This window comes from Hemicordylus capensis, chromosome 6 (genome assembly GCF_027244095.1).
Source record: "Hemicordylus capensis ecotype Gifberg chromosome 6, rHemCap1.1.pri, whole genome shotgun sequence".
NCBI classification, from domain to species: Eukaryota; Metazoa; Chordata; class Lepidosauria; order Squamata; family Cordylidae; genus Hemicordylus; species Hemicordylus capensis.
The window spans coordinates 115,168,320-115,193,843 of NC_069662.1; the positions used below are offsets into that span (position 1 = coordinate 115,168,320).

General features: G+C 43.8%; 1 protein-coding gene across 2 annotated transcripts in view; it reads left to right on the forward strand.

The window, feature by feature from the left end:
* Positions 1 to 25,524, forward strand: part of CPVL (carboxypeptidase vitellogenic like) — a 77,268-nt gene that overhangs the window by 22,099 nt on the left and 29,645 nt on the right. For both annotated transcript variants that reach the window (XM_053264929.1, XM_053264930.1), the window contains exons 4-11: positions 989 to 1,103; positions 3,671 to 3,729; positions 5,251 to 5,327; positions 6,894 to 6,960; positions 18,420 to 18,542; positions 18,914 to 19,045; positions 20,173 to 20,271; positions 21,920 to 22,093. In XM_053264929.1, the coding sequence (XP_053120904.1) occupies positions 989 to 1,103; positions 3,671 to 3,729; positions 5,251 to 5,327; positions 6,894 to 6,960; positions 18,420 to 18,542; positions 18,914 to 19,045; positions 20,173 to 20,271; positions 21,920 to 22,093 (846 nt within the window). The remainder of the gene's footprint in view (positions 1 to 988; positions 1,104 to 3,670; positions 3,730 to 5,250; positions 5,328 to 6,893; positions 6,961 to 18,419; positions 18,543 to 18,913; positions 19,046 to 20,172; positions 20,272 to 21,919; positions 22,094 to 25,524) is intronic.

The window sequence follows — 25,524 nt, forward strand, 5'->3', positions numbered from 1 at the left end:
CATCTTGGGGAGACCCCCTGGACCGGGAGGCTTTTTTCAGCCTCCGGCAAGGGTCTCCTTGTGTGTCACTGCGGCGTGAAGCTGTGCCACAGTGGCACACGACCAGAAAGCCCGGGATAGCAGAGCAAGCACTTAATCTGGGTTAAGCGGAGGGCTTCTTTGGAGGGCTAGTCGCCAGAGAACCACTGGGCTTGCCCACAAGCCATGTGGTTCTCACGATGGGGGAAAAGCTGGGCTGGGCTCCTTCCCCCACCATGAGAATAGCCTCACTGTCTGCATAGTTGTCTAGTTGCCAACTCCCGATGGCTGCAATTCTCTTTTGTTTTCTCTCTAGGATTTTCGTTTGAGATCTTAAAATACTGAAAACCACTAATGTGGTATCCTGGACTTAGAGTTGGGCTCAAATTTTACTGTAGTTATAGTCTTCTTAGGTGCCTTATGCAAATCACTGATTGTAATTCTTTGGTCAACTGTTCATGATTAAGATAATTGGCTTCCATGGGATTAAGTAAATGCAACTGCACATGGGAAGGCAGTAGGTGCCTTGCATCAGTTCTCTACCTCTAAAATGGGCATTACAATCATCTGTCTCGCATGTCTTTAGTTTGTTTGTTTGTTTATTTATTTATTTTTGAGGATGATTGTTGAGAAGGTGTGCTGAAATACTGGATGTGTTGAAATTGTTCAGAAGTATTTGGTTCTGTATTGTAGAAAACTGAAGTTGTTAGCTTCTGGAGTAAGAGTGATTAGCTATCAGACTCCCACCTTATTTGGCTGTATATTGTACAACCCTGGGTGTTTACTTTCTGGAGTGGGTTGATTAGCTCCTACCCTAACAATTGAGCTTTGCCGCCACATTCCTAAGCAGATGGAAAGGTTTTATATTAATAAGGCAATAAAGAAAGTGGTGGCACTTATTTTTCATTGTTTATTTGAAATCAATTTTCTCAACTTTATCAGGATAATTTTAGTTTCTATTGGTCTGCAGGTACAGCCTGAGAATGCTCCTGTTCTCCTTTGGCTCCAAGGCGGTCCTGGAGGAACATCCATGTTTGGCCTTTTCGTTGAACATGGACCATATGTTGTCAACAAGAATCACACATGCAAGTGTCATTTATTTTATTCTGCTTTAAAAGGTTTCTACAAGATGTAAATACTATAGCACTATCTATATATTTAATTCTCCTGGGTGAGCCCTGGAATGTGCGTCCCGGCGCCCAGCTGATTGGCTGGGCGGCGGAGGTGCCTGATTGGCTGAGGCACACCCAGGGGAATTGGTTGCTGTGACAGGCCCGGCCATGGAGGCGAGGCGGTGGTGGGCCTGGCCCCGGCGATGGCACTCAGTCCGGCAGCCTGGGCCCGACACGGGCCGGCTGGAGACGGGGGCAGAAGGTGTGGGGTGGGGAGAGGTAGCTGGCCCCAAAGAGCACACAGATGCTCTGTGCAGGGTTGGCTAGTATTTTTATATTGTTATAAATCACAGTCCCATAATAGAATATCTACAAAACAGTATATCTGTATTATACACTTAATTATTTATTTATCAGATTTGTACACCATCCCAAACTTTCGTTTCTGGGTGGTTAACAATAACATGAAAATAAGTTAAAAACATATACAGAAACTTAAAACAATTTAGATAATTTAAAATCACACACAGAATAAAACCTAAAAAAAATTTAAAAAACTGAAAAAGCTTGGGTGAAGAGGTGGGTTTTCAAATGCTTTTTAAAACTTGTCAGAAATGGGGAGGATCAAATTTGAATAGGGAGCCATTCCACAATCTCGGGGCAGCAACCGAGAAGGCCTGTCCAACGTGTGGCCACCCGCTGAGCTGGTGGCTATTGGAGATGGACCTCTCCAGGTGACCTCAATGGGTGGTGGGGCTCATGATGAAGCTCTCTTAAATACCCAGGGACCAAGCCATTTAGGGCTTTATAGGTTATAACCAGCACCTTGTATTTTGCCCGGAAACCTATTGGCAGCCAGTGTAACTCTATCGGCAAAGGAGTAACATGGTCTCTCTGAGATGAACCAGAGACCAACCTGGCCGCCTCATTCTGTACCAACTGGAGTTTCCGGACTACGTACAAAGGCAGCCCCACATAGAGGTCATTGCAGAAGTCAAGTCTGGAGGTTACCAGCATATGTATCACTGTTATTTGATCCTGAACTAATTAGCTTATCATGCTGAGATAATTTTGCATTTAGAACAGAGTTCCTTTTTTATGCTATTCATTTGAGCATTTTTGAAGTTATTTCCATAAGTAGGACAAAGTAATTTATTTTACATTTCAGAAATAACAGTGGACGATATCCAATCTAATTCAATATTGGAGCTGGGGGAAAGCTGGTTTTTGCTCTCCCCTTCCCTTTCAAGTGTGCTGTGTCTCCCAAAAATATGACCCTGAGGGTTGCACAATCATCAGGGGCATATTTTGGGGGGCCACAGTACATTTCAGTGGGAAGGGGAGATTGGTAAATATTGCCCCCTATTTTTAGTGCCAGCACTGCATTAGTCTGGATTTCAGCCATTTTTTTAGAGGTGAACCTTTTATTTTAAAGATTTGACTTTCCATCAATGAGATGGAAAAAGTTATGGTGTTAGTTAACCCACTTAAAAAGATATAGAATATCTAGTAAAAATAAACATTGCTGCTGCCGAGTGAAAATTGTGTAATTGGAGAATGTGCAATTCCTCTTCTGAGCAAGTATAGACAAGAAAGTGTATAAGAATAATTTAGAGAATGCCCAGTTATACCAAGGGTGTGTATGTTTTGTAGCTTGTCCTGGTTGTGTAATGGCCATAAACAGCTCTTATGCTCTGCAACTATGTCTGTACTATATCATTATCAGACTTAGTATGTGTCTGGCAATACTGGCTAAAAATAATATCTTTCAAATCCTTACTTGAGCAATATATTATGCCATTCCTTTTACAAATTTACTAGACATTAACATATTTCTGAAGTACTTTTGTTGTCTTGGCAAGCAATGCAGGGCCATATGAAAATCTTACAAAGAAGGCCAGTTTAATGTTTAACACCCTAAAACCAGTAATGGCATTACTGTGTGCTGGGTAATTCTGAACCCATTCAGCATCCTGGAATGAAATCTTTTTTATGTTATTGCTAAGGTTCATTTGCTAATACACCGTGGTAGTGATGGAAGCTTGGCCCAATAACCGTTTCAATGTATATACTCCTATACATAAATAGAAAAAGTGCTTGTGTATCCATTTCAAATCTTGGATTCATGTCTAAGTTAGAATAAACCAAGATCAGCTGTATGACATATCACCACTAATTTCAGTTTCATTCTACCCAAATCAGAAATAGAATTCTTTGGCAGGTCATTTAGATAGGGAAGTGAAGACTTGAGACTTGGAGACATCATGTAATGGTTCTGTGTGACATCAGGCCATGGTTCTGTGTGACATCTGAACTGGCTATATGTTTTGCTGGACAGTGGACTCAAGATGTAGAGTCTGATCCCTTGGATATGAACTTACTGAGTGACCTTCGCAAGTCAACCTTGCTTTCTCATGGGACTGATATGCATATCTGTTTTTGATGTGTCAAAGTTCCTCATGGTAGCATCTTACATTATTTTTGTTATGATGATAATGAAAGTTGTAGTGACTTACTTCTGATTTCTTTTCATTTGATAGTGTCTGAAAGAAAGTTTGCTTGGACATCAAAGTTTTCCATGCTCTATATTGACAATCCAGTGAGTTAAAATTGCATATGATATATATTGTAGAACAAATGTATCTGTTAAAAATATGACAAAAATAAACGTATAAGCTTTAAAGAACTTGCTATTCCCTTCTAATTGTTGTGATTCCCTTAAAAAAAAAAAGGCTCCACCTTGCGCTAAAACTATATAAGGCAGAGCTTCAGGCAAACTTTGGGGAAATCAATCCAAAGACAGGGTGTCAGAACAGAAAAGACCTTTTTTTCTTATCACTTCCTGCCTAAACTTTGAAGGTGAGTACACCCAGAAAAGAGCCTTAAAAGATGTTCTTAGAATTTGGACAGGTTCATGTGGAAGTAGGTGGTCCTTGAGAAGAATAGTCTTCTAGTGGCAAGTGATTTGTGCTTGGCCTGAAATGCATAGGTTAGCATCATACAATAAATGCTTCTATTGTGCAGTAAGTGATTATATGTTACAGTTCGATCCTGACCAGGGGCTCAAGGTTGACTCAGCCTTCCATCCTTCCGAGGTTGGTAAAATGAGTACCCAGAATGTTGGGGGCAATATGCTAAAATCATTGTAAACCGCTTAGAGAGCTCCGGCTATAGAGTGGTATATAAATGTAAGTGCTATTGCTATTGCTATTGCTATAATGATTATACATTCCCAGTGAGACCTGTCTGACCATTTCCCCCCCGAGCTGTTTAAACTTAAAATTTCTCCCAATTGTTCCACACTAGGTCAGTGTGGAAAGGGATTTTTAGTAGAAAATGGCTGGAGGAGAGAGGGTAAATAAAAGTTCCTGCTACCATTCCTCAACTCTCAACCTCTGGACTCAGCTTCAGAGTCCAGAGGCTGACCACAGGCCAGAGGATAGGAACACATGGATGTATGTTTTATCTTGTTTGGTCTTAAAGCCACTGAAATAAGCTGTGCATCCAGCTGTGATACTTGCATTCATGCAGACACACATACACATGGCTCCTTTATTTGCTGTAATTGAGTATTTTGTACCAGGTTGGACATGTGTCGTTCCATAGTTCCAATTCTATATGATTGTGCACTAATTTCAGTATAACACTCAATTCTCTCTTCACTTCTTTTGATGTGATTCTGGAATGTATTTAGTTACAATCTAAAGGATGTACTCTGAGATCTCAGTAGAGAAATTGCCAGTGGCCATTAGAAAACTTTTTTTTTTTTTTAAAGGGAGGACTTGAAATAGATTTTCCTTTTTCCACATTTGAGAAGACAAATATAGAGGCTCCGTTTGCCTTGTTTGTTGAAAAGTTGTAACATCACTGACATTCCTGACCCTTGGAACACTATGATAGAATAATCCTAGCTATGAAAGAAAAGTTGCTTAGGAAGTAAATTGGGGGAAATGCAGTTCTTTTTAATGGGCTAAGTGCAAAAACAGATTTTAACACAATTTACAAGTGTAGGAGTAACCATATACCTAACAGAATATCATTTTGCTTGATGGGGAAAACAGCGGCAAAGAGTTGGAAGCTATTTTTTTCTCATATATCATATATTCTCCCTTACTATCAGGTTGGAACTGGCTTTAGTTTTACAGATGATAAAGGATATGCAGTGAACCAAGATGATGTTGGAAGAGATTTATACAGGTAAATAAATCAATGCAAGTTGAATTTTATGTTGTCTTTGGAAATTGTCTTAAACACACCCGATATGTACTACTGCTGACACCTTCTGGACTGCTTTCAAACTTTTTGTAGTAAAACACCCATTGAGGCTAAGGGAGCCCAACCCAGTTTCCCCCCATCATGAGAACCACTGGGCTTGCGGGTGAGCCCGGTGGTTCAACAGCAGCTAGCCCGGCAAAGTAGCCCTCCCCTTAAATGAGGTTAGCTGAGTGAGCGCTCTGCTAACCCTGTTTTTTGGATCGTGAGAAACCACAGTGTGGCTTCACAGTGCAGCAACTCACAAGTAGACCCCCGACTGGGAAGCCAAAATAAGCCTCTCACATGGGGGTCTCCCCAGAATGCCCCGCACACTCGCGTGGGCCATGATGGGACTTTGAGGGGCCAGATGGCCACCGTCCCTACCAGCTCCATGATGGTACCGGTAATCATGTGGGCAGCTGATCTGGCTGCCCGAGGGTGGAGGGAGCAAAATGCTCTTGTGCGGGTAGAGTGGGTCAGCCCGCTCTCCCTGCACAAGCCCTGCAGGCTGCACACTGCTCATCAAAGATAGTGCGGAAAAATAATTTCAGCTTTCTCTTTATAGGTTTCACTTTTCTAATGCACCCTTCGCTCTTCTTACAATCCAGATTGTGAGGAAGGGGAGATCAGTTTATTCTACACAGATTAAAGCTAGCAACTGGAGGACAGATATACAGAATATATAATCCCTTTAGCCAAGGTGCAGAAGTTGGGCATACTTCTCTTAATATGGTTGTAAATGTTGGAGATGAAGTTCCAGTGCGTTGACTTTGTGCACCAACTATCCTAATGACCATTAGGGGCATTGGGAGTCGAGACAGTGAGTCAGGGTCTCCTTAACTGTTCTACCAGCCTTTACTCTATGACCCCTGATCTGACTCTTCCTCACTTCCTATTCTTAGTCACAATCCTTCCTTCACTTTCATGTGGTCATTCACGAGTACAATGGCAACCTGCTTCCAGTTCCTTGAAGATGCAGTTGTTGGATAAGCTAGGAAGCAGAGTCCATTGGAACACAGGCTGCCCCAAGGTCTGGGAGTCACTTCGCTCATCTGTTCCCTCCTCCTTCCCCTGCTGGCTGCGGCTGCTGCCTGGTCATTGCTTTTGCTTGCTGCCTGCCACTCACTCACCCCTTCCCCACCCAATGCTTGCTGCCCACCCCTCACTCACCACTACCCACCTGGGCTCATGGCCCAAATGGTACCTTCCTGCTTCTATTGGGCCAGAAAGCCCACTGGTAATGAAAGGCAAGGATAAGCCCTGACGGAGACACAGGGCTCATGTGCACCTCTATTCCTACCGAGTTCCCAGGTCCAATGGAAACTCTGGCAAGTGGGCGGCAACAGCAGTAGTGCCGTGGAGGGCGAGGCCACCCATGTTCAATGAATGAACACAGACCCTCCCTGCTCTAACTACACCACTGCTAGGAGCTCTTTTTTTGATGAGCACAGTGAGGCTTTACAGAGCTTCTCTCTGCGCAAGTATTTACCTGTTCTTTCTCTCTTTCAGTGCCCTTATTCAGTTTTTCCAACTGTTTCCTGATTATCAGAAAAATGACTTCTATGTAACTGGAGAAGTAAGTTCAGATAATATCCTCATTGTAAGAATCAATCAAGGAACTATTTTGCATTAAACTAAAACAAAAAAAAAATCACTAATTAGGAAGAGTGAGCTCTGGCATACCTTAATTCTCCTAGATGAGTTCCCCTTTCCTGTGTTTGGAAATGTATTGATTTAGGAACACCCTGCCTTTCCCAGTGGCCTGGAGTGAATTTTAAATCACATTTCCTGGCTTCAGGCAAAATGTTTAGTTGACTAGGCCATCATTTGGCAAGATTTTTTTTAAAAATGTCTTTCTACGTTCTTGAATATTGTACATGAACTCTGGAAATGAGAATTTCTGTGACCACCAGATATAATTGGGAAACTGTACTTAGTGGGTTCTGCACACGGTAAGCCATGGAGAGGAGATTTTGACTGATTTTCCATTTCCCCTGCCACCTCCATGGCATTGAAGACCTTGGTTCACACAATATGCCTCTCAACCACTGCATACTGGTTGAGAGGCATAAACTGTGGCTAATGTAGAACATATATAAGATCGTGTTTAGGGCTATGTATGAATTGTTAGGTTGTATTGTATAATTGGTCCTTTGGCTTGGGCATTGTACAAACAGTACAATTGGACAGAACAAGTAAGTGAGCTAAAGACATCTCGCCAAACATCCAGTGTTGTGAAGCCATCACAGAGTGATGTGACAGATCTGGAGAAGTTGTGCCTTGATTTTGATGTTTTAGCCTGATGATTGGAGATGGGTTGTTTCAGTGCTCTAACATCACAGATAATTGGCAGGATCATGACTCCTCACTTCCATGAAGTTGTAGGTCTTCCAGAGTGTGATGATCTGCTCCATCATGTATCAGAGCATGAAAAAATAAAACTGGCAACTACTACTCTCTTTGCCAAATCTAGCTGTGATGGCACCACTATGGTAATCTATCAAAAGTGTACTCTGAAATACATCTTCTAAATTGGCTTACTTGTAGTGTGAGTGGGCTTCCTGTTTCCTTTGGTATGCATACTCCTCTTGGGTGCACTCATACCAGCAACCCCGCCCCCCCACCATTATCTACTCCTGATAATTGTTTGAGGAGATGACACAATCTGAACACCATCCCATGATCTGTCACACTTTTGTAGACCTTGATTTCCCCCCGCCCCTGCACATCTGTTTTCACATTTAATAGCTCTTGTGATATTGGGCTGGACTGAAGCCTCTTGCTTTCTCTCTTCTCAGTCATTGCAATGTGTATATTCAGTCATAACTGGAGTATTTTTCCTTTTTATTTTTATATACTGAATTTACAACAGCAAATATTTATATACTGCTTTTCAACAAATGTTTCCAAAGCTGTTTACATGGAGAAACAACAAAGTAAGAAAGATGGATCCCTGTCCCCAAAGGGCTCACAATCTAAAAAGAAACATAAGGTAGCCACCGGCAAAAGAAACTGGAGGGATGCTGTGCTGGGGGTGGATAGGGCCAGTTACTCTCCCCCTGCCAAATAAAGAGAATTACCATGTTTAAAAAGGTGCCTCTTTGCCCAGTTAGCAGGGGTTAGGGGTTATGACTTTGTGTCTTAGCAGAAAGACATCAGACATCTTGGTAACTTCCCCCACCCCCCTTAAGCAGAGGCTAAACTCCACCTCATGATCTTAGGATCTGGGTGCTTCCAAAGCCCTTTTAAGGGCCGTTTCCCTTTTTGGCACACTGCGTCTGTTTTACTGTGGTGTTTATCAGTGCACAGGTACAACTATACAAGTTTAGCATTAGAACAAAACAAAAGCAATCCATACATGCAACCCAAGTTGATCATTCTGAGAGGAGGACTCAACGAGGCACTCCACACAATTAGAGTGAAGTGCCTGACTGGGCTTCCCATGCAGACAATTGGGCCTGCAGCCCTGGGTGGCTGAATTGGCCATCCACACGACTACGGGCTGTGGGGATCGGGGGCTGCATGCCCCCCGGAAGTCTCAGGATGCCCCATGAGAGTGTGCGGGGCATTCTAGCGGGGGGACCCCTGAGACCAGGAGGCTGCTTGTAGCGTTCTGGTCAGGGGTCTTCTCCTGTGTTGCCATGCGCCACAGCAGCATACGAGCAGAAAAACCCACAAGGTTAACAGAGTGCTCACTGCATTAACCTCATTTGAGGGGAGGGGGATTTAGTTGGGCTAGCCGCCTTGGAATCACCGGGCTCAAGCTCAGTGGTTCCGACAATCATTGGAAAGTGGGCTAGTCTCCCTTAGTCCACTTTCCAGTGATCGTGGGAATACGCTCAGTGTATGTACAGGAGACAGCAAGAAGGGAATCAGATTGCAGCAAACTGGTTTTTTATTTTTCCAGTCCACATTGTATTTGTAGTATTTGTTTGCCTGGTATGACTACTTGTCATGATGGCTGTATGCTATTTCCAGATCGAAAGGCATTATGCTATCATGTCTTGCAGGCCCAGGCAGTGAGATAGGCAGAAAACAAGGTCAGGTTACAAGCCAGGAAGTCAGGTCCAGCACAGGAGGAATGGAAAATCAGGTCTAGTCAAGGCAAGTTCAGGAAGCAGGAGATCAGGTCTACACAGGAGTAGGCAAGTCAGATCGGTCAAAGCCAGGGTCAGAAGCCAGGAGATCAGGTCTATGCAAGAGCAAGGGAAGGAACAGGCTACAAGCTTAGGCCTGCAAGGACCTGCAGCAGACTGAACCCTTTTCAAGGGAAGTGAATTCTGGCCATGACTCCTAGTCTGTAGTGTGGCAGTCTTAAAGTGGCCATGCCTTATTCCTTTGTCATTGACTGCCTATAGCATAGCTGAGGCATGGCTGCAGCTTATTCCTCTGAGCTGGAGGAGGAGGAAGAGGGGGAGGTTGCATCCTCAGGATGAAGGGGAGGTTCCAGAGATACAGGGCCCCCCAAGTACTGGAGCAGGAGGCTCTCATGTCCTGCTTCTTCAGCCAGGTCTTTGGAGTCTATCTCAGGTTTAGGGTCTATCTTGGCTGAGTCAGGCTTGGGGTCTTTGTCAGATGAGGGGTGCTCGGGTTCAAGGTCCATCTCAGATGAGGAGGATCCAGGCTTGGGGATTATGACATACACTTGTGAATACTAGTTGCTGTGGAGCAACTCTGGGAGAGGGGTATTGCCTTGATCTCCAGGTTGTGGGGTGGTTGACCACTGTGCGAAACAGAATAGTGGACTAAATAGGGCCTTAGGGATACAGCAGGACTCTTCATTCGTATTCTTATTCTGCCTAATATGGGTCAACTCCCCCCCCCCTTGTTTCTGCCATGATGTTGCTGATTTATTATTTATTTATTTATTAAGCTTCTATACCGCCCAAACTTTCATCTCTGGGTGGTTAACATAAAAACAATTAACACATATAAAAGTTAAAACAATGCAACAATTTAAAAACAGCCATAAAATTAAAAACAGACAGTTTTAAAAAGCTGGGAAAGCTTGGGTGAAAAGATGGGTTTTCAGATGTCTTTTTAAAATTGCCAGAGATGGGGAGGATCGTATCTCAGCAGGGAGTGCATTCCACAATCTTGGGGCAGCAACTGAGAAGGCCCGTCTCTGTGTAGCCACCAGACGAGTCAGTGGTAACTGGAGACAGACCTCCTCTGATGACCTCAATGAGCGGTGTGGCTCATAGTGAAGAAGACGGTCTCTTAAATACCCAGGACCTAAGCCGTTTAGGGCTTTATAAGTTATAACTAGCACTCTGTATTTTGCCCGGAAACCTACTGGCAGCCAGTGTATCTCCATCAGTAAAGGAGTAACGTGGTCTCTCCGAGATGACCCAGAGACCAACCTGGCTGCTGCATTCTGAACCAGCTGGAGTTTCCGGACTATGTATAAAGGCACCCCCACGTAGAGTGCATTACAAAAGTCCAGTCTGGAGGTTACCAACAAATGCACCACTGTTTTGAGGTCATTGATCTCAAGAAACGGGCGCAGCAGTCGTTTCAGCCAGAGCTGACAGAAAGCACCTCTGGCCACCGCCTTAACTTGAGAAACCAAGGAGAGGTGTGGATCAAGAAGCACTCCCAGACTACAAACCTTTTTCCTTTTGGGGAAATGTGACCCCATCTAAAACATGTAGATCAAGATCGTCTCTCGAGTTCTGACCCCACACAATAAGTATCTCTGTCTTATCTGGATTCAGATTCAGTTTATTCTCCCTCATCCATCCCATTGCTGCTTCCAGGCAGGCATTTAGAGAGGATATGCCAGCTCCTGAAGTAGTTGGCATGGAGAAGTAGATCTGGGTGTCTTCAGCATACTGGTAATACCCAGCTCCAAAGCCCCTGATGATCTTTCCCAGCGGTTTCATGTAGATGTTAAAAAGCATTGGAGAAAGTACAGAGCCTTGAGGGATGCCAAACTTAAGCTCAGATCTTGAAGAGCAACAGTCTCCAATTGACACCATCCGGAATCAGTCTGAGGGATTGGAGCGGAAACACTGTAAAACAGTGCCTCCCACCCCCCAACATCCTCAGAAGTTCCAGAAGGATACTATGGTCGATAGTATCGAAAGCCGCTGAGAGATCCAAAAGGACCAACAGAGTCACACTTCCTCTGTCAATTGCCAATTGGAGATAATCCATCAGGCCGACCAAGACAGTCTCTACTCCATAGCCCACCCAAAAACCAGTTTGAAATGGTTCTAGATAATCAGTTTCCTCCAAGACCACCTGCAGCTGAGAGGCTACCACTCTCTCAATTACCATGCCCAGCCATAGGAGGTTGGAAACAGGCCTATAATTGTTCAACTCTGAGGGAGCTAATGCAGGCTTCTTTAGAAGAGGTCTAATAATTGCCTCCTTAATACAAGGAGGCATCCTGCCTTCCCCCAGAGAAGCATTTTTGATTTCTACCAGGCCACCTACAATAGCTTCCCTGCTAGATAGAACAAGCCATGTTGGACAAGGGTCAAGAGAACAAGTGGTAGGCCTCACCACTCCAAGCAGCTTGTCCACATCCTCAGGAGTCACAAACTGAAACCGATCCAGTCAAATCACATAAGAGGAGTTGCTGGACACCTCCAGTTCAGACATCAAATTAATTGTGGCATCTCCATCTAGATCGGCCCGAATCCAAGAAATTTTATCTGTGAAAAGCTCTTTAAACACATCACAGCGGGTAACTGATGGCTCAAAATTCTGGTTTGGGGGTGGGAGGGCAGTGGGATACTAGTCCCATCACAACCCTAAACAACTCCGCTGGACGTGAACTCGCAGAGGCAATACGGGCAGAAAAGAACCACTTCTTTGCCGCACGTATTACCCAAGCATAGATCTTTAAATATGCTCTATGTCATAATCTGTCAGATTCGAGTCGGGTTTTTCTCCACTTACGCTCCAGTTGCCTACCTTGCCACTTCAGCCCCCGTAGATCTTCCGTATACCAAGTGGCCAATTTTGAAGCGGGTCAAAGGGGACGCTTGGGGGCAATCGTGTCTACTGCCCTGATGAGCAAGTTGTTCCAATTCTCAACCAGGACATGAACAAGATCACCAGCAAAGCCAACATTGAATCCCTCCAAGGCTTCTTGGAATCCTACCAGATCCAATAACCTCTTTGGGCAGACTATTCTAATAGCCCCCTCACCCCTGCGGAGGTGGGAAGTGGTTGTAAGTCCAACCTTAACCTGATGATGATCTGTCCATGACAATGGGGAGATTAAAGGAGTCCCCACCCACGGAACACCACCCTGATCAGAGTAAAAGACCAAATCAAGCGCATGACCTGCAATATGCATCAGTCCAGAGACCACTTGCGATAGGCCCATAGTTTTCATGGCCGCTATGAACTCCTGAGCTGCCCTGGACAAATTGGTCCAGAAATGAACATTGAAGTCCCCCAGTACCAAAAGTCTGTGAAACTCCAACGTGAGTTCTGCAACATGAGCTCAGTAAGGGATTCCTCTGGGCAGTGGGGCAATCGGTACACCAACAGAAGTCCCAATCTATCCCTGGTCCCCAAACTTAAGTACACACATTCAATATGGTCTGATACCTTAACAGGGGCCCTGGTGAGGGAGATGTTATCCTTATAGACCACAGCCACTCAACATCCCCACCCACATCTCCTCATTTGCTCCTCTACAGAATATCCTGAAGGGAGAAGCTGGGATCAGACTGGACCACTAGCCTCTCCCAACCAAATCTCAGTAATACATAACAGGTCGGCCCCTTCATCCATAATCAAATCATGGATGAGTTCAGGCTTATTGTGGACTGACCTAGCATTGTAGAGGAGCAAGGTAAGGCTATGTGGGTTGTTGGCAGTGTTCCCCGAGGTCATAGAGCTGGCAGGACAGCCAGAAGGGGAGACAGCTTATAAATTACTGACTCCCCTTCCCCTGGAATGGCCTGCTGACCTGTCAATGTTTCTTCTTCTATTCCCCACCACCACTGGGATAGCTTCCCCATAGTCAATGAAGTCGATGAACCCCCTGTTTCCCCATCTCCAGATGAACCCAAACACATTGCCCAATTCCCAAACAGCTAAAAACTGATTAAACAGAAGCCCTCTAGCCATTGCCCTCATTCTCCCCCAAAGGGGTGGGGCCGGTGGTGGGCCCACTACCACAAGAAGCCTCCTATAAAGCCCAAAACTGAGCAGATGACCCGAGGAACAGCCGAGTCACTCAGGGGCTGGTTCCAATCGTGCACACACTCCCCACAGATGTTACCTACAGGCAGCAACCCCACAGGGGGAGCAGGAGCAGGCAGGCAACAGCAGAAGGAGCCCCCAAGACCCACCTGGTCTCTCACCCCAGGCAGTATTGGGTGGGAAGCAGATGGACTTCTCCCTCTTCTCCGCTGGACTTCTAACACCCTGAAGCCACAAGCAGCCTCCTATAAAGTCCAAAACTGAGCAGATGACCCAAGGAACAGCCGAGTCACTCAGGTGCTGGTCCCAGTCCTGCCCTCACTTCTCACACACTCCCCACAGATGTTACCCACAGGCAACATACATATACATGGATGGATGTTGCACACTAGAAGGTGCTAGAGAAACGGTTTTATTATAAAATATTCCATTGTGTGGAAACACAAGCATGTTCATTCAAATATTATATAGCAAACTGAAATCCTGAATAAACTAAGGAATAAGGCACCCTAGAAATTCTGGGATTTACTTACAGCAACAATATAGGCATCATCTCATACTGTGTGGGAGATGGCAATGGTAAACCTCTCCTGTAGTCTACCAAAGACAACCACAGGGTTCTGTGGTTGCCAGGAGTTGACACCAACTCGACGACACACTACCTTTTAGTCATGTATAGGATTGCTCCATAGAACAATTTTTCTATGCCATGGGGTTTGCCTCTGTTTTCCTTGGCTGTAAAAAACCAAAAATTCTTGAGGGATACCTGTACAGCTTTCTCTGAGTTGTAAAAAACAAATAGGTACTGTACCATTTTGAGAGGCAGTTGAAAATGAACAAGTGAGGTGCAGCAAAATTACAAGTCAATCTACAACTCTTAAGGTTTTCCAGTAATTATTGATCCATTTGTAATGGGAGTTTATCCATTGCTAAAAGGCTTGTGCACGTGCATATGAACATGCTGGTAATAGCGCCTGTTTTACAGTCAGTAAAATAATGAAAAATAATATCCCTAAAACAGCCAGCAGGAGGAGCACAAGTGATCTGACTTCAACACAGAAGTGCCGTGCATTGGATTAAAAAATGTATTGTTTCCTAGTGGTTTTATTTACATACATACATAAATTTTTTAAAAAGTAATTAATTAATTAGTTTTTTCTCCCTCAGCCCAAATGACATTTCCTGGTAAATTATTTTGGCCTCAACATTTAGTCTGATAGTGTTGATATCAAAATTAAAGGCTCAGTTGACGAATACTACTGCTTTTGTTTACTATTCGCATCCAGAGATGCTTTGTTTTCTTACTGGAATTAAAGTTAAATGCATACAGAGAAAGAGAGATGGGGGCACATTCTTTCTCTAGTAAAATGTAAACATAAACTAACGGTTGTTAACTGTCTCTAACAACTTAAGCTGAGCAATTCCTTTATCAATAGTAACTGTTACCACATGTGACATTCTGGTTGAGAGACCTTGCTTTCATTATAATATTGTGTCCTGATTCTATTTTGTCTCTGAAGATGCAGATTCCATCTTGATTTGTCTGGCAGGAAAATCTTTCTATTTGGAAGGGACTACTGAGACTGCCCAATTTTTTTGCATCTTGAGATGAGGAATCCCATTATGAGTTCCATGTGATAGAAGCACCTTGAGAAAATGAAGGATAATAGTTCTTATGTAGACTATGGGGGTGTAAAAATTTTAGTCATTCTGGAAAAACTTGAGATCAAAGGTCAGATTGCCTAAAGACACTGAGGGTTTTTTTGCTTTTTGCATTTGGCTTGACTCTCTTGCTTAAGTTATTTATGTGGTGAGCCACTCTTCAGTGCCAAAAAGTAGTTTACAAAAAAAGAATAAAAACTACTCCCTGAGTAGTTTACAAAGAAGAACCAAAACACAATAAAGACAGAAACAATAAATCAAAGTAAAACAGCAGCATTTGCTAAATAACAGCAGAGATTAAAGTGAATAGGCATAGATTAAACATAACAGACAGAGATTAAAGATAACAAAAGGCTTGGAGAGATAAAAAGAACTTCACCTGATTCTGAAAATACATCAAATTCAGCTCCAGGAAAGTCTCCCAAAGCAAATATTTTAAAACAGGGGTGGCACTTCTGTACTTTTAAAAATAAAAATTAAAAAAAAAGGCCCTGTCACTATCCAGTTTACCCCAAATGGAGGAGAACCCTGAAATTCAAATTATTTGGAATTTATTAGCCGCAGACATTTCCTACAGTGTAACTGATCTTTGCTTGTGGATCACTGTACTCATGGTTCAGTCACAGATAGGCTGACCTGTGGATGTATTAGTAGGTGGGTGGCTGTGCCTTTGAGCAGGAAGTTGCTGTTAGGGATGTGCGTGGAACTGGTTCGGCTTTATGGGCCTCCAAACCGGTTTGAATGGCGGGTGGCCCTGCCTGTTCGACAGTGTAGGAGGTGCAGCTTTAAGGGGTGGGGAAGGGGGCACTCCCGCTACCGCCATGTTTCCCCCACCGGAGCTCGGTTTCTTAAACATCCATCGGGGCGGCAGCATACCTCTTGCTGCCCCCCTTCACTATGTTTTCCAGAAGTACCCGGAAGTCATGGACATGCCTAAAAACCATAAAACAGTAAACACCTTAAATATTACATTCATTAATTTTTTTTTTAGCAACAACTTTGTCTCTCCTATTCCCATCCTCTTCTCAAATTATTCTTCAGATCGCTTGTTACCACTGTCTATTAACCTAAATCTCACAAGATCACTAAATCATAGTTTAGAGGCAAACAGTAATTTGAAACAGTGGCTTGAAATGTATTTGCAAACCATGATGAAATCATGGTTGGCACGAACCATAGATTGCCCATTTTGGGTGTCATGGCAAACTATAGTTAGGCAAAAAATGAGGAAAGAATTGGCATGTAAGAGTGAGAAGAACACAGTGTGCAAGCTTGTGGCACATTCTTAATGGGTAGGCTTCTTCAAGGAAGCCAGTTAGCTAGTGGAGAGAGTAGCACCAGGATGAGCAGCTGCTGTGTAAGTCGAGACTTATATAGCAGCTTCTACTTCTCCTGTCTTCCCATTAAACAACTGGTGAATAGGAGAATCTCCCCTTTCTGAGAGTCGGGTGTGTGGTGCTTCTATCATATGATGCAAGGGTTGTCTGGTAGTGAAAGCAGCAGCGGTGTGACGTATTCCCTGCTGCAAGCAGCCACAAAGTGGTCAGCCATGCACAGGTGGTCAGCCAGGCACAGGTCAGCCATGCACAGGTGGTCAGCCAGGCACAGGTCAGCCAGGCACAGGCATGAACTTCTGGGCACTTTCCAGATTAGCCGCTCAACAGCAGCAAAATGCTTCCGTTCAGGCAAATCACATTCAAAACGTAAACAGCAGGGGCAGCAGTCTCGCGAAAACTAACAACCTGAAAAAACAGCAACTTCTTTATGCCGGATATACAACTTCATCGCACTATATCGCAGTGATTAAATTCAAAACAAGGCACTGGAAGTCTCATAGTGTGAGGTTGGAAGTAGATGGTATTTTTGTTTCAGCAGAAAGCAGTTTGAGAGAGGGACCATAGCTCATGATGTGTGTACTACGTTACTCTTTTGCCTGTGATGAACAGTTTTTAAAAAACAACACCTTTACAACCTATTTGATCAGAGCCAATAGATATCTGTATACCATGGAACATGAATCTTCCTTCACATCCCTTTCAATCCTCTTGAAACTATTGTGTCATGTTGATTGCTCTCAGCCATAGCTCAGAGTACAACTTTTTCCACCAGCCCAGCCAGCATTTCAGTGAAACATTGGCTGGGGAGGAAAGGGGCATGCTTCGCGCTTCCAGCCGGTAAACACTAGGTTTGCCAGCTGGGTATGGGGGGGGGGGGCTGGGGTGAGGCGGGGCTTTAGCAGGCCCTCTAGACCAGTGTTTCTCAATGTTTTTGGAGTCATGGACTGGCACATTATTCATGCACAGTTTCTTGAACCAGCATTTAGTAAGGGGGTCACCCCCAACCCCACCCCCAGGCACCTCCCCAAAAACCATTTTGGGCAGTTCTCCGGAGCTCATTTCCAGGCAACCCTCTCTGCTGGATAATGTTCAGTTCAAGGAAGTGAAATGAATGTTATCCAGCAGCAAGGGCTGCCTGGAAATGAGATCCCGAGAGCACCCAGTAGCCCCCGCCGGCCCAAAATGTCTTTTGCAAGGCTGATTTTTATTAGTGATGCCTCACAGACCCAGGCATTACCCAATGCCTCGTGGACCATCACCAGTCCATGGACCGGTGGTTGAGAAACACTGATCTAGACCCTGGCGGCTGGGGGATGGTCGTCCTCCCTTGCTCAATGGTCCTTGTGCCCCTGCCTGCACACCAGCACCATCCACAGGCCAGGAGAAATGGGAGGAAGAAGGTTGGAGCCAGGAGGTCCTCCTCTGGACCTTGTTAGAGCTATTTGCACACTCAGTTCCCCAGAGTTCTGCAGCCCTGATCGTTTCACCTCACCTTGCCTTCTGTTGGGTCTCATGGGTTTTTGTGTGCAGAATGGGATCTAATTTGCAATTTGGTCTCTAGCCAACTTGCAAATTAGGGTCTAACTATATTGCAAACCACAAATTTAACTGTTGTTGCAGGAGCATTGCTCCAATTTTACAAGTTGATCAGGTGGTGAAGAGGTTGAGAAGCTAGTGCAAAAAAAAAAAGGTTCATAACAAATTTAATTTATTTATTTGGGTAAACCTGTCTGCCAGTTGCTAAGGGATTAAAAAATCTAGGTTGCCTGTAACATTGATGTGAGATGTTAATATTTAAGTTATAATAATACATGGAGATATTAAAACATTGTATTAACTTTTGTTGACTCTCTTGCTTTCTCACCAGTCTTATGCAGGAAAATATGTGCCTGCTATTGGCTACTACATCCATACCCATAATCCCACAGCAAACATAAATATCAACTTTAAGGGTATTGTCATTGGAGATGGCTTTTGTGACCCTGAAATGGTATGTTTTCTACAAGTTGTATATTTAAATTCTTTTTAGACATAAGTGGAGTGTGATTCTCAAATTGCAAGATAAAAAGAATACTCTTTCAAGTGACTTCCTAATGGTGCTAATGCCTCTAATTTTTGCCACATGTTTCTTAACATCAGATTAGTAAATTAGCGGCAATTCTACACAGAGTTATGCTACTTAAATCCTATTGAAGTTTTACTACAGCTGTAGTAAACTATTTTTAAATTTGACGGCCCTTTTTCAATATCAGCTGATTACATTGACTTGAGGTTTGGATTTAAAAATAAATAAATTAAAATGACATTTTAGAAGATGAGAACAGGCTTGCCTAATAGTCAGTTTCTGCATTCCCTTCACAGATGTTGGGTGGCTATGCAGAATTCTTATATCAAATTGGCTTGGTGGATGAGAAGCAGAAGAACTATGTCCAGCAGCAGACGGATCAGGGAGTAAACTACATCCAACAGAAGAAATGGAAAAAAGCCTTTGAAGTATGTCTTAGAGGCCCACATGCTGGCCTTCAGCAATTAAAACCATCTGAAGAGAGTAAGGGGGTCAGAAAAAAGCAGAATGGAGGTCATAAGCTTGGTGCTGCAAAAGGTGTCCATTATATTGCAGCAGAAAAGGAGAACAAATGGGGAGAAAAATCACTGTCCAATGTTTCTAAAATTTACCTTGGCCTCTTTTCAAATCTGAGTGCCTTAGTGTATGTTTACACAAGCATCTCTTTCACGAATTGCTTTAGTTTCTCTGAGTCAATGATGGAAGGCCCTAAAGGGTTTGCTTATCCCCAGGAAATCAGAAGAAATGCAGTCTTGGAACTGGTTGCATATGTTGAACATATGCATAAAGCCCCTTATATCCACAGATAATGGTTCCACTTTTACACCAAAGATGGGGAGGGGGAGGGAGAACATAGGAAGCTGCCTTATACTGAGTCAAACCATTGGTTCATCTAGCTCAGTATTGTCTACATTGAATGCAGCAGCTCTCCAAGGCTGCATGCAAGAGTCTCTTCCAGCCTTACCTGGAGATGTGAGGAAAGGAACCTAAGACCTTCTGCATGCAAAGCAGTTACCCAAACACTGAGCTATAGCCCCATCCCCTAAGGGGAATCTCTTCCAGTGCTCATATGTAGCCAGCCATTCAAATGCAAACCAAGGTCGGCCTTGCTTAGCAAAGGGAACAATTCCTGCCTGCTCTCCTCCTTGCAGTGTGTTGGGTTTCCAGTAAATTATGCCACAGAGCAATCTTTTGATGCACATCAAAAGTGAAAAGTGCGTATAGTAAAAGTGCTTTTTACAGGATTGTGCATCTATCAAATGGTAGAAGTTAGATGAAGCCCCCTACACCACCGTCCTAATCTGGATCTGCCCTCCTACCATTACTACTGTTTAGTAAGGAAACATTAAATCAGGGCCAAAGTGTAACACATGGTTTCGCACCATCACATGAAGCATTTATTTCCTGGCACAGGTATACTCTCTCCAGCATCCTTTCTTTAGAATACAGAGTCTTGTGCCTCTTGAGAAGGCATTATGAAAAATAACAGTGTTGAGTCAAAAACAAGCTCTGGATTATGCCCTTTATTCTTTTACACAGTTCCTTCTCTTCCCAGGTGTTTGATGAACTCCTGAATGGTGATACAACTACAAATCCTTCTTATGTTCAGAAAGCTACAGGATGTAGCAACTACTTCAACTTCTTGCAGTGCCAGGTAAGTGCTCTTGGATGTGATACACTAAAAATTTTGGAGTGGTGCTTCTTAAGATGTAGAAATGATTACATTCTTTCTGGACAAGAGAATTTAATATTGGTGCTGTGGTTGCTGCTTGGTTAAAGCAGTTAGGCAGACTGGTAATAACAGTGGTGCTACTGTTCTCTGTGTCCTTAAAGCAGGGCTGCTCAATTTCAGCCCGTGGACAGATGTTGGCCTACAACTCCCATAATCCCTGGCTGTTGGTCACTGTGGCCAGGGATGATGGGAGTTGTAGTCCAAAAACAGCTGGGGGGGGGGCCTAAGTTGAGCAGTCCTGTCTTAAAGGCTACTTGAGCACATGCTTGAGTTTTACCAGATCAATAGGTGGATGAGTAATTCTACACCCGTTGCCAAGGTACCGTATGGAATATCGGACTCCTAGAATTGTGCAGTAGCACAGGTTTGTTTCCATTGGATGTGCTCTCTCTTCTCCTTCTGCTTCTTTGGCCCAGACAAGCCAGTGCAGCTAGAGAAAGAGGGGGAGTGTGTACACTTCTTTTCATGGAGGATAGATATATGGCTATGGGGCATGTTTCTACCTGTTCACCGAAATCATCTTTGGAGGCTTTCCTCTGGGTGCTCCTGATCAGGGTGAGGGCCTTCTCCGTTGTAGAAGGCCCTTGTGGAATCTTCCACTTTTGGAAATTCTCTTCAGGAGGCTCACCTGGTGTGTTGGCTATTGTCCTTCAGGTACCCAGCACAAGACCTTGTTTATTCTTCTAGGCCTTTCAGAAACAACTTTTCTGGTGCTGTTTTAATTCATGGGGATGGCTAATTATGCCACTAATTGTGCTATTTATGGTTATTTTAATCAATTTACTATAAGCCACTTTGCTTAACTTTAAAAAAAAATAGAAAAGTGGCTTAAAGAGATCTTAAATGATAACTAAATGGCATTTTCATATCTTTAGTCACTGTTTGAGGTTAAGGACAAGCAGTGGGAGGTTGCCCTTGTGCCTGGCTCGTAAACTTTCCAGAAGTATCTGGCTGGGCATTGTTGGCAGGCAAATACCACATTTACCCAAATACAAAGTCACTCTGAATTCAAGATGAGCCCCTTAAAAATAAATATAGATTTGGAAAAAACCTAGTCTTGGATTCAGGTAAATACAGTAGTGGACTATATTGATCCTTTGTTCAGACTGGGCAAGTTTCTTCTTAGTTAAGTATGTAAGCAGTATTCAGTGAAGTAGCTTTAATGGATTAAATCTGGATGCCATGGATAGGTTTTCTGTATGGGAATTTGTTTAATGCAAATGCACTCTGGCTGGAACAGTGAAAAATGAACATGGCTGTGCTGTTTTACTAAACACAAATCTCTTGCCTTCTCCGATCAATTACCAAGTGCCACCAGTTTTCATAACCTGCTGATTTCCCCCCTTTATGAAACTAATAGGCTTGGACATGTTGAATTGCTTCAACATTTCAGACTTAACCATGAAACTGCAGGGGTTAGTTAACACAGTCCCCACTTATATGGTGCTTTGCATGCTTGGGTGCAAAAAAATCCTCTGCAGTGTGAATGGCTAACTTGGGAATGTAATTTTAGTGTGTTGGTTTCATATAACCATTTCTCACTACTTTTTTTTTTTAATGATAATAATAGGAACCTCCGGATCAGGAATATTTTGGAGAGCTGTTTGCTTTACCAGAAGTAAGGAAATCTATTCACGTTGGAAACCTAACCTTCCATAATGGGTCTATAGTTGAAGATCATTTGCTTGAAGATGTGATGAAGACAATCAAGCCATGGTTGGCTGTTCTAATGGATAACTACAAAGTAAGTATGTCATCAACCCCAGCTTCTTGATGGTAAAATTGAGAACGTGCAAAACAGTATTGCTTGTGTTGATGCTTTATGCTCCAAATATTTGAAATTAACAGTGCTTGGCTCTGTATCTACTGCTAGAACAGTGTAGCATTCAGTGCTTCTGCTGACCATTATAGCAGTGTGTCACTTCAGTAAATTAGGAGAGTCACTTGTAAACAGTTGTACTCTAGTTTTAGGGTTTGGGTTTAAGTAAGTTTCACACAGGAGTGTTTTCCACCAATCTTACCTGTAACTTGATACCATAGCAACTATACCATACTGGCTTTCTGCTCCACCATACTGGTTTCGTTTTAGCCTGAAAATCAGTGATATATTTGTAGTAGGCAGAGGTAGGGCCTTGAAGAAAATAAGCACTTTTGCATACTCTGCTTCCGCAAGTGCTGATCCAGGCTAACCAACTAAGAAGCTATTCTCACGATCACTGAAAAGTGGGCTAAGGAAGCTTAGCCCGCTTTCCAGGGATCGTGGGAACTACCGGGCTCGCTGGCGAGCTCGGTGCTCCCAAGGCGGCTAGCCTGCCTAATTAGCCCTCCCCTTAGACAAGGCTAATGGAGCGAGTGCTCTGTTAACCTCATCTTTTTGCTCATGTGTTGCCACGGCACGCGGTGACAACTGAGTAGAACCTCAACTGGGAGGCTGCAAGCAACCTCCTGGGCTTGGGGGTTTCTCCAGGATGCCCCGCACGCTTACGCGGGGCATCCTGGAACTTCTGGGGGCCATGCGGGCCCCTATCCCACAGCCCCCGCTGGCTCTGTGACAGAGCCAGCGGTCGTGTGGGCAGCCAATTCAGCCGCCCAGGGCTACCTCTTGATCGTCTGTCGGAAGAGCGGGCTAAGCCCGCTTCAGAAATTGTGCCATAGACTCCAGTTCTCATCATATTCCCTGTCTCTAGATCAAACTGTTTGCTGTGTATGTTTTGTCATAATTGCTTGTTTTTCTCTAAATAACTTATTTGTTATTCACATTTGCAGGTTCCCCCAAGTTGTTCCAAAAGTATAGGTACAAATGTGTTTAGCATAGACATATGTGAGCAAGTGTGGTAACGGCAAAAAGTTACCCAAAGACGAGGTGGGAAAGCTAGCCCAAACACCCTACCTATGTGTAGATGCACTCAAAACAACTTACATTGCCTCTCAAGCTAGTGCTGAATAGCTATGTCATACAGCTGCTCAGTGTTGAGAAATAAATATAGAAAAGATACTTGGTATCATGAAACACTTGATATTTTCTGGGAAGAGATAAATACACTTTAATATTTTGAGGGAATAAAGTGTGTGATACTTCTACGGGATGTAAAACAAACCTCTGCCCCCACCCCCCCGCTCCCTTCCCACTCAACCAAAACCAGATGGGGAATAATACTACTCATAATTCATTGTATAGGATTTGTGAAGGATACAGAATGGCATGTGGTAGCTGCAGTGATGGATGTGGGGGCCCACTGACCATTTAAAAGAGCATAATCATTTCTAGATTAAGAGCAGCACACTTGGGGCTTAGAAAAGTTGTCGGGGGCGCTTCAGAAATTGTGCCAGAGATTCCAGTCATATTTCCTGTTTCTCGGTCAAACTGTTTGCTGTGTGTGTGTTTTGTCATAATTGCTTGTTTTGCTGTAAAAACTTATGCAATCTGAAAAATGCTGTGTTAATGGTATACATGGCCTGTTAAAAATCTAGTACACAGATGCTTAGTTGTAGCTAATTAGCACCCAGCGACTGTGTTCAGAAGCAGCATGAAATCATGGAAGGTTTAGCTAAACCATGGTTTTACATTGGGTCGGTTCAGATGTCATGCACAACAGCGGTTACATGTGTCCTCTCCAAGCCTCTGGAGTGTATACTTTCCCCTCTGCATGAGCCTCCAAAGAATTCTTCTGATTTGGATTAGAAACAACGAAGGATTGTTTGTAACATCTGATCTATCTATCTATCTATCTATCTAAAAGGCTTAAGTGGTCTGTGGCAAATGGTGCATGGCAAGCCCCGCCCACACAGTGCTTTAGCAATTGGAGGTAACAGAGCAGGAGCGCTGTGGTGATTGGAAAGTGGGAATTCCATATGTAGATAGGGAAGAGTAGCCAGTGATGGTGGAGGAGCAACCAAGAGGGGTGAGGGAATGAGTGGGATGGAAGCAGTGGGGTGGAGGAGGAAGAGCAAGAGTGAGCTTGGTGAGGGTGGAGAGAACTCTGAGGTGAGGGGGCTGTGGCAGGGGGGTGAGGGGAGCAATCAAGTACTAGCATTTAGATGCTCTGTGCGGGTTAAGCTAGTTATTATTATAACTAAAATAATAAATAAAATATTATTTAATAAAATTATTTTATTTTATTAACGTGCTGTTCAATGAAAGAGTTCTCAAAGTGGCTTACATTTAAAAATACTAACTTCTTTAAAATAAACAGAAACCTGAAGCCCACTTCAAACCTTGGGCTCTTATCGTTGCTCATTTTAGTGCTAAGCTGATTAGAATTTGTTCATCGCAACCAGTCTTGATTTGTTTCCAACTTAAGTTGGAAGTATAATTCTTTTGATGCTCATGCGGGCAGGGAGGGGGAGCACATGCTTGTGAAGCTTGGGAATGTGCAAAATCAAGCTTTAACCATGGTTCCATGTGATGTCTGAACTGACACACTGTTGCCACATTCTCACGTAACGCAAAACCGCAGTTACATGGGGCAGAAGCTGGAAATTGTATAGGTTCAAATGTGTTTAACCATCGTATTGCAGCAAAAGCAACTGTGGTTTTCCTTGCCAAACTCCAATTTAAACCTTCAGCTGGTAGTGAGTTTCACCACTCCGACCTGAGGTTTGGGGGTGGTAGCATTACATCCAAATGTGGACAGTGCCATAATGGTGCTTTTGTGCTGTTTCTGGAACCATAATCATAGAGAGGATGGCCCAGACCCAGCTGGGATTGCGTCCGCTCCATGTCTGTGGTGCTTCTCGCTGGCCGTCTTTCTGAGCACTTGCTCCCCCCGTCTAATCAAGCAGTTGCCCGGCAACAGGGAACCTGCTGCTATGTCCCATCCCAAACTTGTAAGCCTGGGTGCATGCCCTCTTCCCACTCTGTCCCTTGTCCCACCTTGTCCCCCTCCTGGCAATCAGGAGAGAAAGGGGATGGGATGGCAAGACGGGCACTATGTGATTTGCTCTCTGAAAATGAAGTGATAAAGATGTATGTTCACAAGCACATGCAGTCACGGTGGCAACATAAACAGGACAATCCAAGTAGATTGCTGGGAAGACAACATATGACAGTGTGGCAATAACTAGGGTTGGGTTTAAATGGTAGCCCTACACAGGAGTTCTTGAATGGCTCAGGTCTATTTTTGTACAATGATGTTTGCCGAGGGGTGGGGGAGCCACTTATCCTTGGGTTAAGAC